At 38.9% G+C, this 14282-nt stretch overlaps 2 protein-coding genes across 2 annotated transcripts; both read right to left on the bottom strand.

Annotated features, from left to right (window-relative positions):
- Window positions 1-5047: 5047 nt before the first annotated feature.
- LOC133985422 (phospholipase A and acyltransferase 3-like) lies at window positions 5048-9026 on the bottom strand. Its single transcript, XM_062425031.1, has 5 exons — window positions 8964-9026; window positions 8808-8863; window positions 7442-7559; window positions 6052-6281; window positions 5048-5342 (listed from the first exon to the last, which is right to left on the bottom strand). Exons 2-5 carry the CDS (start codon window positions 8808-8810, stop codon window positions 5205-5207), a joined length of 489 nt encoding a protein of 162 aa, XP_062281015.1. The 5' UTR covers window positions 8811-8863; window positions 8964-9026; the 3' UTR covers window positions 5048-5204.
- A 1507-nt stretch (window positions 9027-10533) lies between these two features.
- On the bottom strand, window positions 10534-14060 carry LOC133985421 (phospholipase A and acyltransferase 3-like). The gene is made up of 6 exons (XM_062425030.1): window positions 14000-14060; window positions 12730-12835; window positions 12010-12083; window positions 11750-11858; window positions 11253-11527; window positions 10534-11087 (listed from the first exon to the last, which is right to left on the bottom strand). The coding sequence occupies exons 1-6, from the start codon at window positions 14000-14002 to the stop codon at window positions 10980-10982; spliced, it is 675 nt and encodes a 224-aa protein (XP_062281014.1). The 5' UTR covers window positions 14003-14060; the 3' UTR covers window positions 10534-10979.
- Between the last annotated feature and the right edge of the window lie 222 nt (window positions 14061-14282).

Genomic DNA, 14282 nt, shown 5'->3' with positions numbered 1-14282 from the left:
CCTCTGAAAGATTTAAACTTTGACCTATGACCCTGAGACAACTGCTGACTGCTTATCTCCCCTTCTCCATAGCCAGATAGACGCCTGGGTTGGCATGGAGTCTGCTGACAGGAATATATGCAGATGCCAGTGTTGAGGTCATTTAATAAAAAAAATATGGAGCTACTGTTGACCTGGAGGGACCTGAAGTAGATCATAACAAGGAAGATTCCTTCACAGCCAACTCGACACCTGCCTGAAAAGCAGTATTTCAGCAGGTTTTAAGTCCGACACACAAAACTGGACATCTGCACATCACTGAAGCAAGTTAAACTACTGCAGGGGGCCAGAATCAAGATGCAGTATATACAGTCATGGTCTTTTACGGTAGTACTTATTTTGTCACAGTTTTACTAAAAATTATCAATGTTCCTGCCTTGACAGTAATGTCTACATCCAGAGGAAATCAAGTTGGCTGAGTCAATCACTTCTTTAAAATCTGTGCTTAAAATATACTTTTTTTTCTTAGTTCTGCCTGATTTTACTTGTTTATGAAGTTAAATGTGTGCTATATCACATGAGTCCTCACAAATTAGATGCATCTTTTGCAACTTCTAAAATGATTAAATGTGTAGCTGTAGATTAAGCATTTTTCTGCCAACAAACCATGAAGTTTTAATTTTGTATTATAATGTTGTCAACATTTTAACAATGTTTGCATGGTCACAAAACAAAAAACACCCCACAAAAAATTACAGTATGTTGACTTAATAGCGACAGTCTTGCAAATGTGGGACTTTGGTAGGTTTGGCTAATCCTGCAGCTGCATCTGACTAGCAGGGATAAGTCCTTGAATCCAAAACTGAGGCTTGATATAACTGTATCTGTCAGGTGTTGAATGAACGTCACGTGGCCTCAGATGTATAACCTCTCAGGGATGCTAGCATCAATCTGGAGGTATAACTTTTCCAGACAGCAGCAGGGATGCTGTTTTAATACTTCACCTTCATGTCTCATCATACACACGTCACCTTCTACTACGCAGTGACCTGAAAATCCTCAGATTTTTTTCTATGGTTCTTTTACAGTCCTTTGTATAATACTGTCAGTGTTTAAATTACCATATTGGCCTGAATAAAAGACTACCCTGATTATAAGACAACCCCCCTTTTTCGAAAGGACTTTTTGAAGATACAACCCAGTTTCAGACTCGTACTGTTGGGAAATTTTCCCTGAGGTACTGATAATCCAAAGAGAAGAGAGTCCTCATCCTTGAAACTGTCATAACCTCATAAACTTTCATAAAAATACTTTTAATAAAGCAGAACATACATTTCTTATTTTTATATGTTCAGCAGTGGTGTAACTACTCCGAACCCTTTCTTAAATAACAGTATCAATACAGCAAAATACTTCCTTACAAGTAAAAGCTCTGTATTTAAAAAGCCTGCAATTATGATGAACTTGATGAAGGAAAAGTAGTGGTTTGGTCCCTCTGACTGATATACTACAATATGGCATCATTAGATTATTAATACAGGCACCCCACAGGGGTGTGCACTGAGTCCAATGCTCTTCACACTCTTACACATGACTGCACCCCCATCTACACCTCTCACCACCATAATTAATCTTGCGGATGACACCACAGTAGTTGGCCTGCTCTCAGATAATGATGGAACGGCCTGCGGGCATGAGGTGGATCATCTGACCAAGTGGTGTAAGGACACTGACCTGGTCTCAACACCACAAAAACAAAGAGATGATCATAGACTACAGAAGAATTAAAGTCCATGTAAAGTCAATTCATTGATTTACTTCTAAACATATTATACGTGTTGGAAAATGTTTACAGAAAACATGTGAAAAGGCTGAAAACTATGCAGTACCGAATTGTGGAGATAGAGCCTTAAACTGTTTCTAACTCTCTAATTTTTTCTGATTTTCTGAGCCTGCAAAAAAGGGCTACTCCGTGACGTAGTGGCGTACCCGCGTGACGGTGGTCCCTCCCCTACTATAAGACCGAGAGTCCGCTCTCCTCAGTGGTTAACCTGCCTAGTGGCCAGTTATTGTCACTACATCTAACACTATTACTACTACAGTCTACAGTTAGCCAGTTAGCTGAGTTAGCTGCCGAGCTAGCAGGTGAGCTAGCAGGTGAGCTAGCGGCAGAAAGAGACGTAGAGTCCATGTTTTGGGTAGAGGTGGTGACTTTGATTGACAGGGGGGCGGGGTGTCAGCGAACTCGGCGGGCAAGCCTACAGCGTTTGGGAGCAGAGACATAGGCTGATTTTTACACAACTTTGAAGCCTAATTTATATATTTTTTACCCTCAGTACATACATGGAGAGGTAGTGGAAAAAAGTTACTTGGGGTCACTTTGTCAAAACAGCTCACATGGACCACCAACACCTCAACACTGGGGGGAAAAAGGCCAAACAAAGACTCTACTTCTCCATGAAGCTGAAACAGGTCAAACACCCACATAAAGTATTGCTGAATTTCGACAGGGGCAAAGCTGAAACCATCCTGACAAACTGCTCCACAGTGTGCTATCTCATCTGCACAGCTGCTGAGCGAATAGACCTGCATCCTGTAGTTAAGTTGGCCCATTACACTGTCAGGGTGGAGCTCCTATGACTGGACACCATATATGCCAGAAGACTTGGAAAGAAGGCAAGCAATCAAGACAATAAAAAACAGAATAAACAAACTGAGGAATAGCTTTTAGGCCCAGAGCTATGGCCTCCTTCAAATCCCTCCCACACATATAGATTAAGGACTGTGACGCACACACAAACCTCACTAAAGTCACTTTTGCATTACTGCTTTTATTTATTAGTTTTCTTATCCAGTTGTCTTGCTTTTACCTTGTGTCTTTAATTGTAATGCTTTGTCTTATTTAATTACCAGAGATATGCCAAACAGTATTTCATTATGTCTGTATAATGACAAATAATCATTCATACTGAGGCATCAGTGTGTGAGCAGCATGTTACTGTTTTAGCTGCTGGAGATCGAGCTAGTTTGAACTATATCAGTGGTCTCCAACCCTGCTCCTGGAGAGCTACTGCCCTGCATGTTTTAGGTATCGCCTCACTCTAACTCGTTATCAAGCAGCTGAGGCTCGTCAAAGGGCTTGATAACGAGTTGATTATTAGAATCAGGTGTGTTAGAGTGAGGAGATACCTAAAACATGCAGGGCAGTAGCTCTCCAGGAGCAGGGTTGGAGACCACTGAACTATATACTAATGGTCTCCAACCCTGCTCCTAGAGAGCTACTGCCCTGCATGTTTTAGGTTTCTCCCCACTCTAACACACCTGATTCTAATAATGAACTTACAAGCCCATTAACAAGCTTCAGCTGCTTGATAACGAGCCCAGGAGCAGGGTTGGAAACCACTGAACTCTACGATGCACTAGTAAAGTCCAGTGATTCAGAATTATTTTTTCTCAAAATCTCAGATTCATGTTAATCAAGAGTAGCCTTAATTGTTCTGTCAGAGCATCCTCATTAGTCTAATTTATAATAAGTAAAGTCTCCTGATGAATTAGATTGTAGTTAATAAACTGTATGTCTTCACTTTGGGGAACCAAGCCAGATTCTCAGGGAAGGGGGAACTTCCTTCGTCCACTTTTCATGGTCCATATCTTTTTATTTTTCCCAGCGGATCCGGGGATTTAAGTCATGACCTTCCAGTCACAAGCTGGCATCTGTGCCCCCGAGGCCACTGCTGCTGCCTGGTGTGTTTCCCTGTGAAATGACCCTAACATGCTGTTTGGGTTCCTCATCTGATTTGGACCATTGTACATCTGTGTAAATGGCATCAGATTGGTCAGTTCTGATGTGGATCAGATGGAGCCAGATGGCTTTATGGTTCAGTGACTTTGGATGCTCTGCTATGCCCTTGTATAGTGCTCAGGCAGTGAGAGGCAGAGCAAACAGGGGAATGAGTTTTAAACAGGAAAACAGCTCAAAATGGTTAGAGCTGCTTTCATGAATATTTTTGTATGATTAATGCTGATAGTGTGTAATATGAGAGGCGTCACTCGTAGTGATGAAACTACAGATAACTGTCACATTTTTGTCAATTTTGGCCACAGCTATTCTCCCACTGCACACTACCTCATCAGCACCAAATGGCAAACACACACATTAAGCCAGCAGTCCTTGTACAACACGAACATAAAATTGTGACATATGCACATTTAAAGGAATATATTTTTCTCATGGTGTTCTATGGGAATGACTGTAACACTTGTGTAAATGCTCCCCCTGGACATGTGCTCAACATATTGAAACATGGGTTAGGGTTACTCATGAAGTAAAGATTTAAAAATCAAATAAATAAAGCTTGATACACACATTCTGTTCATGTGATCAACATAAAAATACCAATAGCGACACTGGATTGTTATACAGCTATTTGCATTTTTGCTATTAATCTGTTAACCATGAAGCACAATAACACAGATCTCCTCTATGGATGTGCTTAACATATTCAAACATGCAACAGCACCACCATGTGGCCAGTTAGAAAGCACTGACTGTTGAACACAGGGTTGAATTACATATTGATGATATGCTTTGCAAATACTGATGGTATTTTACCTGGAGGTGATGTTACAGTACAGATACAACTTTAAATGATTAGGAAAGCAAATCTCTATCATCACATATGTCTGTCAGTATGTGAAATTGTAGATCTTGAAATACTTTGTCCGGCCTATTTCCTAAACATAACTGAGCTCAAGTTAACATAAATGAGATTGTGAGCATTTTCTCCTATTTCTTTAATTCAGCTGAGAAGTAGCCTTCCTCTTGTATCAGATCTTTAAAAAATTCCTTTTTTCTCTCACACACCAAAGACGAAAATGATTTGTTTCTGATGTGATAAAAAAAAAGACTATTATGAGCAGCAAAATGTTCCTCGGTGTGGCCACTAGGGGGAGCTGCAACCTCTTGCAGCAACCACACACAGCTATATTATATAGTTACATGTTTATACATTCAGTACTGTCCAAATAACACCATTTTAAGTGCATTAAATCAAAAAACACATTGAAGTATGCTTATACATTAAGTTTATTTTCACAAAGGTAGAGTGGGAACATTTGGGCCCTTTGACTGAAAAATATACAACCAAGAAGTTGTTATAAAAACACAAATGTTTCAAATAAATTGAAGTATCCCACTGAATCTGACTCACAGAGCAGGAATAAGTTCAGGAGGAGTGAGAGCTTGACTTTGATGACGAAAATGATGCTGACGGTCCACCAAAGGGAAATATAAATCTACTAACTTTCATTGCACCATCTGCAACTTTGACAGCCCCTGGAAGCACTAGCTTTGACATCATCACCTGCACAAGTAGATAACACACAGACATACCAAACGTGAATTAAGTTGCAAAAAAAAAAAAGTACAATAGCCTGCTGATATTGAAATCCCCCCTCACATATGAATACATGATATACTGTATTATTATAATGCCACACATCTTTCCTCTGCTGTAAATTGGTCTTGTATGGAGAATATGTTTTTAAGATTTTAAAGACAATTTTAAGAGACAGAAATATTTCTGCAGTATTCATCACTTGTGATGTGACTGTAACTTCTGAGTTTTCCTGTTGTTAAAACATCATTCTACTTCTGCCTTAACCACTGACAGAAACCTCTATTCAATGACCGCAAGAGGTTGTAAATGTTAGTCGTTTTAAGCATATGAATAAAAGACTAATGCAGTCTCTACCATTTACTTCAGACTGCCTACTTTTCTCATCCATAACTCCCTCCACGGCTGCTGAACACTCAAATAAATTCATGTTTTAGAGCTGCAATGTGAATCACAATTTTTAGCATTTGTTCAGATTTCATGGCTCACAATCTAAAACAAAACGTTAAGTTACTAAATAAATATAATCATCATTTTAAAATTTGATTATGACACAGTATATGTATTTATTAATGGTGAAAAATAAACAGTGTGTTTCATATCATCTAATTTCCTGGTTTCTCTATGATGAAAACCATCCAGAGGCAAATTCCAAATTGTGGATCCCCCTACATACCTGAACAGACTTGGCTATGCCATAACGGCACTTGTTGGCGAAGTGCTCACAGTTCCAATCAGAGAGACTGTACTCCACATCCTTACCCACCCATGAAAGGGCTTCTTCCACAATTTCCTGGACTGGCCTGGGTTCCTGATTGTCATCGAAAAAGTTATTTACGCACCACTTGTGTCCGTTGACGACATCCTGGAGTTTTTCTTTCTTTATTTGGGCCCCCCAGATAAACTCTGAAAGTCAAAGCAAACTGGTCAATTAACTTAACTTAAGACCTGGATGATCTGCAATTTTCAGTTACTTAACGCAGACAACTGAAAGAGCATCTTAAAGAGCTCATAGTGCCCCATTAACCAATGAGAACACTGTGCTCCCAGTATGCAATGTTGAATGGGAGGCCTTCAGCTATCAGGCTCCTGTGAAACCATCTTCCAGTTTCAGTCTAGGGGGCAGATACCCTCTCTACATTTAAGAGGAGGCTTAGAACTTTCCTTTTTGATAAAGCTTATAGTTCAGGCCGGTCAGACTTGCCTTGGACCAGCCACTTATTCTGCCTTAGGCCTCGACTACCAAGGGACTTCCAATGATGCACTGTGCTCCTCTCTCCCTCTGTACACATTCATGTCCCATTCATGTATGTTATGGAATCTTAATCTGTGACTGAAGACCGGCTGCTTGATGCAACTGTGGCTACTATTATTATTATTATTATTGGTCATATTGTAATCATTATCATTCTTTTCATTTTTGTTCTCTTTCTCTCTGTGGCCAGCCACCCAGTATCTGGTTGTGCTTGAGCTTTCTTCCTGTTCAAAGGAAATTTAACAGTTTTTCCTTACTGCTGTCGCAAAGGAAGAAAAGGAAGAAAGCAAAGGAAGGAAGAAAGCTCAAGCACAACCAGATACTGGGTGGTGGCCAGCCACCCAGTATCTGGTTGTGCTTGAGCTTTCTTCCTGTTCAAAGGAAATTTAACAGTTTTTCCTTACTGCTGTCGCAAAGTGCTACTCATGTAGAAAAATAACAAACTGGTAAAGTACTGAAATACCTGCTCTGTGTGAAAAGTGCCCTGAGATGACTACTGTTACAATTTGGTAATATATATAAGTACAACTGACTTGACACTACTGGCACTGAAATATAACTAAATATTACAAATGCATATAAGAATTAATCTATATGACTTAATTAAAGAGTGGGTATTTTTTGCTATTTAGGTGGACGATGAAGAAACCATCTTAATATATAACATAAAAAACTTAATAGTGATGTCAGACTTTTTCTGGCGCTGCTCTATGTAAAACATGCCTTGAGATGACTTCTGTTATAATTTGGTACTTCATAAGTGAAATTGACTTGACATTACTGGCACTGAACTATAAATAAAATGAATCACCAGGGGCTAACATGTGAACAATGTACCCATCACCAATGTACACAGCCCAGTGGTGATAGAGACCACGGGAGATATCTATCAGGTCACCAGGATCTGGCTCCTTGTTTGCCCCGGCACCCTTGGATTTGAAGATAAAGAAATTAATACATTTGGATACAAATCACATCAGATTAGACTTTGCTGGACTCCAGCAGAGGCACAGTTACACTACCTGTGTTCAGACATCCAAACATGAATACGACATTTAATCTGAAGCTTTCAAGCATGTTTGCACTTTGTGAAACATTTTTATTGATTGATTAATGATTGAGTTCTCATTTGTGTTGTGCACAGGCATGACTGATACACAGTCCTACAAATCATTTCACAGTATTCATCAGATCTACAGGTGACTGTAATCTGCTGCACAAATACAATATGTACAAATCAGATCCATAAAATCTTCTTTCCAGAAGCTGTTGCTCCGCTAAATAACTGAACTGTAAACTAGACTTTACATTCCACATCCCTCTTTTAATCCCTGCACTTGTCATGTCCATGTCTTTCATCGGACTGGACTTGTACATTGTGTTCAACATCCACTGTAACATAATTTAATAATTTATTGTTGATTAAACATTTAATGTTTGCTCTTTTCACCTTCACAAATGTCATACACTTAATTCATTTTTTAAAGCACATTTTATTGTTTTATTTGTACAGTTAATATTTCATTTCAAAGCTTATGTCCACAACTATTCCATTCTACAAAAAGATAATGTATTACATTTTAATATTACTTTGTATATTTAATCATTATTATTACAACAAACTCAGATATTTTATGTTAGTGGTAGCATATATAAAAGACTCTTTCTTTGTATGTTGCAACTTTGCTAATAAAACTTATTCTGACAACAATGCATACTTTAAATACTCTCTCTCTTTAATTCTGTTTGGCAAATATTTTATTAAGAGATCACAAGCACGAATATTGAACGTTGTGAGTTTGTGAGTAACAATTAATGTAAAATATAACTTTTGTTTGTTAGCAACAAAACTCCAGAGAGCATCAGTGCTCCTGAATTGCTGTGAATCTCCAAAAAATACAATAAAATAATGAGAATAATTACAAACAAAGGTGTTAAATGTTGCAGTCTGATGATTTCTCTTGGCCTCTGTAAAGTGTTCTTCACAGTTTTCTAACAAACTACTGAACTGGCACATGTGTATAATAATTGTTGTCACCCATCATGCAGATAAATTAATACATAGAGAGCTAAAAAGTCAAACCATTTTCTTTTAAATAAAATAAGTGTTATGACTTGGGAGAGGTATGTAGACTTTGACTGTATCTATGATACAAGCAGCCATGAGATTGACTCACCATGGTAAGTGGTCTTAGGGTGTTGACCTGGTTTCACTTTCAAAGAGACTCGACAGCTGAAGTAACAAAACATTAACAGATATTATTACCCAAGAAACGTTTACAGAGATTTGACACCATTGCATGCAGAAAGAATTAGAAATAAAAGTGTCTTACCCTCTTATTTGCCTGGGAAACTGAAGCCCCTCATATCTCAAAAGCCGACTGACAGAAAAATGTAAACAGGAGGAGCCTTCCTGTTACACATTGGCCTTCAACAGGAACGCCCCTTTCTATTTCTGGACTGGTTGGAGAGGGGGCTACGTTGTATTGGAGAGTGAGTGTGTATCCCAAAATACACAGTCAAACCAAAGAAAGAGTCAAACTTTAAACATTTGATTTCTCACCTTGTCACTGCTTTTGTTACCAGTGAATATAAGCAATCTAAAGGAGGCCTGGGTTGAAGAATTGGGCGTTCTAGTGTCAGATGAAGTGTGGGAGGAAGGCTTGTCCAGTATACAGAGCTGATCCATCAATTCTAGATATTGATTAATTCAATTTAAAGTCTTACACAGATTGCATTACTAAGATATCTGAATCAGTTTCTCCCATGTGTAATAGATACGGTCCTGCTGAAGGATCACTATTATACTTATTCTGACTCTGTCCATTACTAAGTAACTAATATTTACTTAGTTTTTCAAACAATATGAAATTAACAGTTATCCAGCCTGTACTTTTTCTGCAACACTGGCCCTTTCCCTCCCATCAAAAGAAGGCATGGTTGCAGCTACAAAATGAATATTACCAAAGAGGAAGTCTCCATCATTCAGCAGGTGGCTCAACGAAATGCTTTCTATTGCAAAGATGGAGCAGACTTGCTTCAGCAAATTGAATTCACAATTTTTTGCTTAATGAGAACTAACTGCATAAGTCATGAGCTCTACTGCTATGTTGTATCTTTATTCTGTGACATCACCCATTGGTTTGTGGACTGCTGCTTGGAAGCGAATAGTTTCGGATCTGGATAGCGCCATCTTGAAAATTTCCGGCGCATGCCGGGTAAAAAACCCCCACAGATTCTACTTATATGGGCATCAGGAGGGGCATGAGGCGCCCTCCTGAACCTGTGAACCAATCAACCTGTCAATCACGACAAATCGCGAAAACGGTCGCCTCCTGGTGGCCTTTTGATAGAATGCAGTTTTAAGTTACTTCCGTGTTGGCCTCATTTCAGAGGACCGGAACTCCCCGCCTGGTGCAAACTGCTTTATCCTGTGTTCTCTTTATTTATTTGTTTGTTTTACCATCGACACTTCCCCTACGAAGCAAATTCAACATACTCAGGATGTCTTTTGGTTATGTGACTACACAGAACATTGGCCAGAGCGCCAAAGCTGATTATCAACCAGCGCAGTCTCTGTGTGTCTACTGCTGCTACAAGCACATTCATGTGAAAGAGATGGGGTTGTTAATTAAATGCAACATCATCATAACAATCAATAAAGTGCTGAAAGGTTTGCACCCTTCCTCTCAGGCAGAAACCATTCTATAGTTATTATCCGTCTATCAAATACAGTGTTCAAATGTTTCAAAGTCCAAATAACACTAAGTGCATTCAATTTGAGAACATATGTAAGTGTGCTTATACTATAATTTCCACAAGGGTAAGTGGGAACATTTAGGATCAAAATGTGTCACGTGAAGAGTGGAGCAGGTGGACGGAAATGCAGAACAAAGCAGGAACTTGAGAATATAACTTTATTTGAGACTCAGGAACAGAATACAGAAGTGCAGGCAGGCCTACAGAATAACTGATCCAATGAGACAGGAAAGAAACACAAGACTAAAATACTAATTGAATTAACAAGGAAATCCAGTGCAGGTTGGGAGATGAGTGGAGACACAAAAATCATACAACACACATCCTATTCAAAATTAATCAACTTACATCAGGATATACATGAATATAACTTTAGGTACACAAGTGATTATCTGAAGTCCCACTCAGTCAATTCTTTTCATACAGACAGAAAAGTCAGAGGGCATCTGGAGGACTGGTGGAGAGTGGCAACTAAGGGACAGGGGGAAATGGGAATGTAGCAGGAGAAAGCAACATGGAACTTGATTATAACAACATGCAGCTTGACTAAAAAATATCAGTATCTACTGAGTACTGACAGAGGAATGTGTTCAGGAGGAGTAGGACCCTGGGACATTTGAGATCATGGCTCCTGAAACAAAGGAACCTAGAAGACCAAGAACTCCAAGTCCGGAAGCAGTCATTACAGTCTTCTTCACCTGTGCCAAAAGATAACACACAAAACCACAAAATATGAGTTTATCTGCAAAAACTGTAGTATACTGAAATTAACCCTTAATAATTATAACAATGTGAATTTTATTTTTACTTAATTGTCTTAAATTGCCTTTTAAATTATCCATTTAAACCATCCACCTACATACCTGTAGAGAAAGACCCGTGCCATAACGGCACCAGGTGGCAAAGTGCTCACAGTTCCAAGTAGCAACAGTGTAGTTGATATCCTTCCCCACATATGAAAGGGCTTCATTCACAATTTCTTGCTCTGGCCTGGGTTTCAAAGTATTGTCGTTGCGTGGATGTTTTGCGTTATTTTTTTGCCACTTGTCTCTGTTGACCACATCTTGGAGTTTTATCTTTCTCACTGCACCTGCCACTCCTCCTGATACGGCTGATGAAACCCCAGAACTGGTGATTTCTAAGGATAAAGAGGCACACAGTTTATACAAGTTATATGTGGTGATGGTTTGTAACATGCTTTATGATGAGTTTTGTTCAAGTTCAACCAAATAAATAATCAAAGTCTGCACTCAGATCTGCAGAATAAGTCATCTTAGCTGCTATATGATGATCTTTACTTGGACTGTTCATAGTTTGCAGAGTAGCAGTACTAACATAGTAATGTAACATAATGACTCACCCATGACAACCAACTCAACAACGTATCCATTACCAACGTACACAGCCCAGTGCTGAAAGTTATCACGGAAGATTTCTATCAGGTCACCAGGTTTTAGGTTCTGAACAACCTTGGATTTGGAGATCATGAATAATCAATAAATTCAGCAGCATTTAGATGACACAATGTAAATTCAAACAACACATTACAGACAACACAACACAATATACAACAATGACAACAAGAATGATGTGCTCTTTTCCATGAAAATCAAGGATCACCTCAGTTTTTCCCTGTAGGTAATATTGACGGAAGAGGGCTGCCTCTGTCATTTCACCTGATACTGTTCCTGCGCCTGATGGGAAAGGAGAACAGGTCATTAGGAATGCAGGAATCTACAGCAAATCTAATAAAAAACAAACATAATAACAAAAAGTAGTAACAAAGAAAAAAATAGAGTTGGTGAACAGTATATGAAGCCTGTGTAAGTGGGCCAGGATGGGGGTAATATGTTCTCTATGTTCAGTATTTGTCAAAAGCATGACTGCCACATTCTGAACCAGGTGAAGTAGAGCAATCACTGACTATAAAAAACAGAAAATACCGAGAAGTCTAGACATAAAAACATGGACTATTTGCTCTGTGGTGTTCTTATGCAGTGCTGAACTGATTCTTGCTTGAGTTGTAAAAAAACAAGACAGAACCAATTTCTTAATGTGATGGTCAACATTCAGATTGGGATGAAACTGAACTCAAGATTTCTAGTAAATGGTTTACAGGTGGTTTGATAAAGGCTCTGCAGAGCAGAGCATGGTGCACAGAGCCGATTCTTACTTGTTGGCATTTATTCTAAATCAGTAGTTCTACAATATATGTTAAAAATTGGCATGACTGACAATAGTAAGTGTACATCTTTCATCAACACTTTACCACATCATGCACAAGTGAGACATTTAAACTCAAGCACTAGTGAAATATTTGACTTTTAGAGAAGAGTTTACCATTAAGTAGAGCAGGTGCCATAAATCCAATGTCCTTTTGACAGGAGGTACAAAGACATCCAACAGTGCCAGTCAATCCAGTTCCACAAAATGGACAGAACACTGGCTGTGGAAAAGGAACCACACAAAACTTTTAACCTAAACACTTTTATTCTCACTGCAAAGGGAATCCTGAAATCATGAGAAAAAGTCACAGGGACAGCGATACATTTTTGAGACATTTTATTAAAATTAGGACAGTATTGAACTTTTTGATAACAATTTTTTATCTTGAGTAAAAATTTCCTCTAAGGCAAACCCCAGTGAGTGTATTTGTAGCCACTGGGTGTGGTCACAGTAATAGCAATAATAGTTTGGCTCTCCCTAAAAAGCACCATATTTTTCTCCCTCCCTTTGACACTCTACATTAAGTTCTGCTCTGTTACATTGAAATATCAGTTTTGAGGAGCACAGGACCTAAAGGATGGACCCACAGCCTTGAAAAAAAGGTTCACTGTTGCTGAACATGAACACAAACGAGATGCAGTTGGTTTTCTGTGAATGAAACACATCTTGTCCGTTTTAGAGTAAGTTTCATTCTTAAAGCTTTTGTGGCAATCTGATATCTTGTCAATTACAAATATTGTCAGGACAAATCTCCCTGTTTCATATATCGAGATATAAACTTGAAGTTGATGAATTGTTGGTTTAAATATAACTGTTTTAAGTATACTGTACAGGCCCGGCATAAAATATATTTCTCTGTTCCCCTGAGACGGACAGACGCAGTATCTGAACTGCACAAATGTGCTGCCTAGTTGTTGGTGTGCATACTCCAGGATCATTATTTCCGCCCCTCTTTAACGGTCAGCGTGGGGTTTCCTGGGGTTTCTCGTCAAAGATTACAATTTGACAGGTGTATAGATGTAGGAGTCCATAGCACTTAAGAAACACTCGAAAATTTTGAGAAATACAAATACACTTAGTTGCCATTTTCCCCAAGAGTCAGACGAGAAGATTGTTGTCTGTTTCAGCTGTGTTTATCCAGGCCCTGAGAGAGGACCTGGTGAATACAAGGACTAAAAGCAGTAGGGTGCGGCTAGCCTGTCTCTGTCAATAGTGAAGTGCATTTCCCAAAAATGTTGGACTGTTCCTTTCAAGTAAGTTTCAATATCCTAATTATACTACAAATAAAAGACACAAAACTGACGCCATTACAGACAATATCCAAAACAAAAGTCAAATGAAAGTAAAACTCAATACAGTTAATTTTTCTGTGAAAGCTACTTACCATTTTGACTGCTGTGTGTGGGAAACAGAACAGTTGTAGAAATGGTGGAGGACAATCAGCACCAGAGCTATTTATTTAAGTGAGATGAAGCATGGTTCAGTTCTTTCCTGGAGCCAAGGGGAGGTGGTTGCTACGTCACCTCCCCTTGGCTCCAGCAAAGAACTGACAAACCAGTTGGTGGGTTTAATGTTGGCCTGATGACACATTTCCGATGTTGAAATCATATCAAAAGAGTTTTACCACAGTTTCTTAAATGATCAAATCCGAACTATTAGGGACAAAT

The sequence above is a fragment of the Scomber scombrus genome, chromosome 9 (genome assembly GCF_963691925.1).
Source record: "Scomber scombrus chromosome 9, fScoSco1.1, whole genome shotgun sequence".
Classification (NCBI taxonomy): Eukaryota; Metazoa; Chordata; class Actinopteri; order Scombriformes; family Scombridae; genus Scomber; species Scomber scombrus.
The sequence above is the reverse complement of the archived record's forward strand: the minus strand, read 5'-3'. Positions and strand labels throughout refer to the sequence as shown.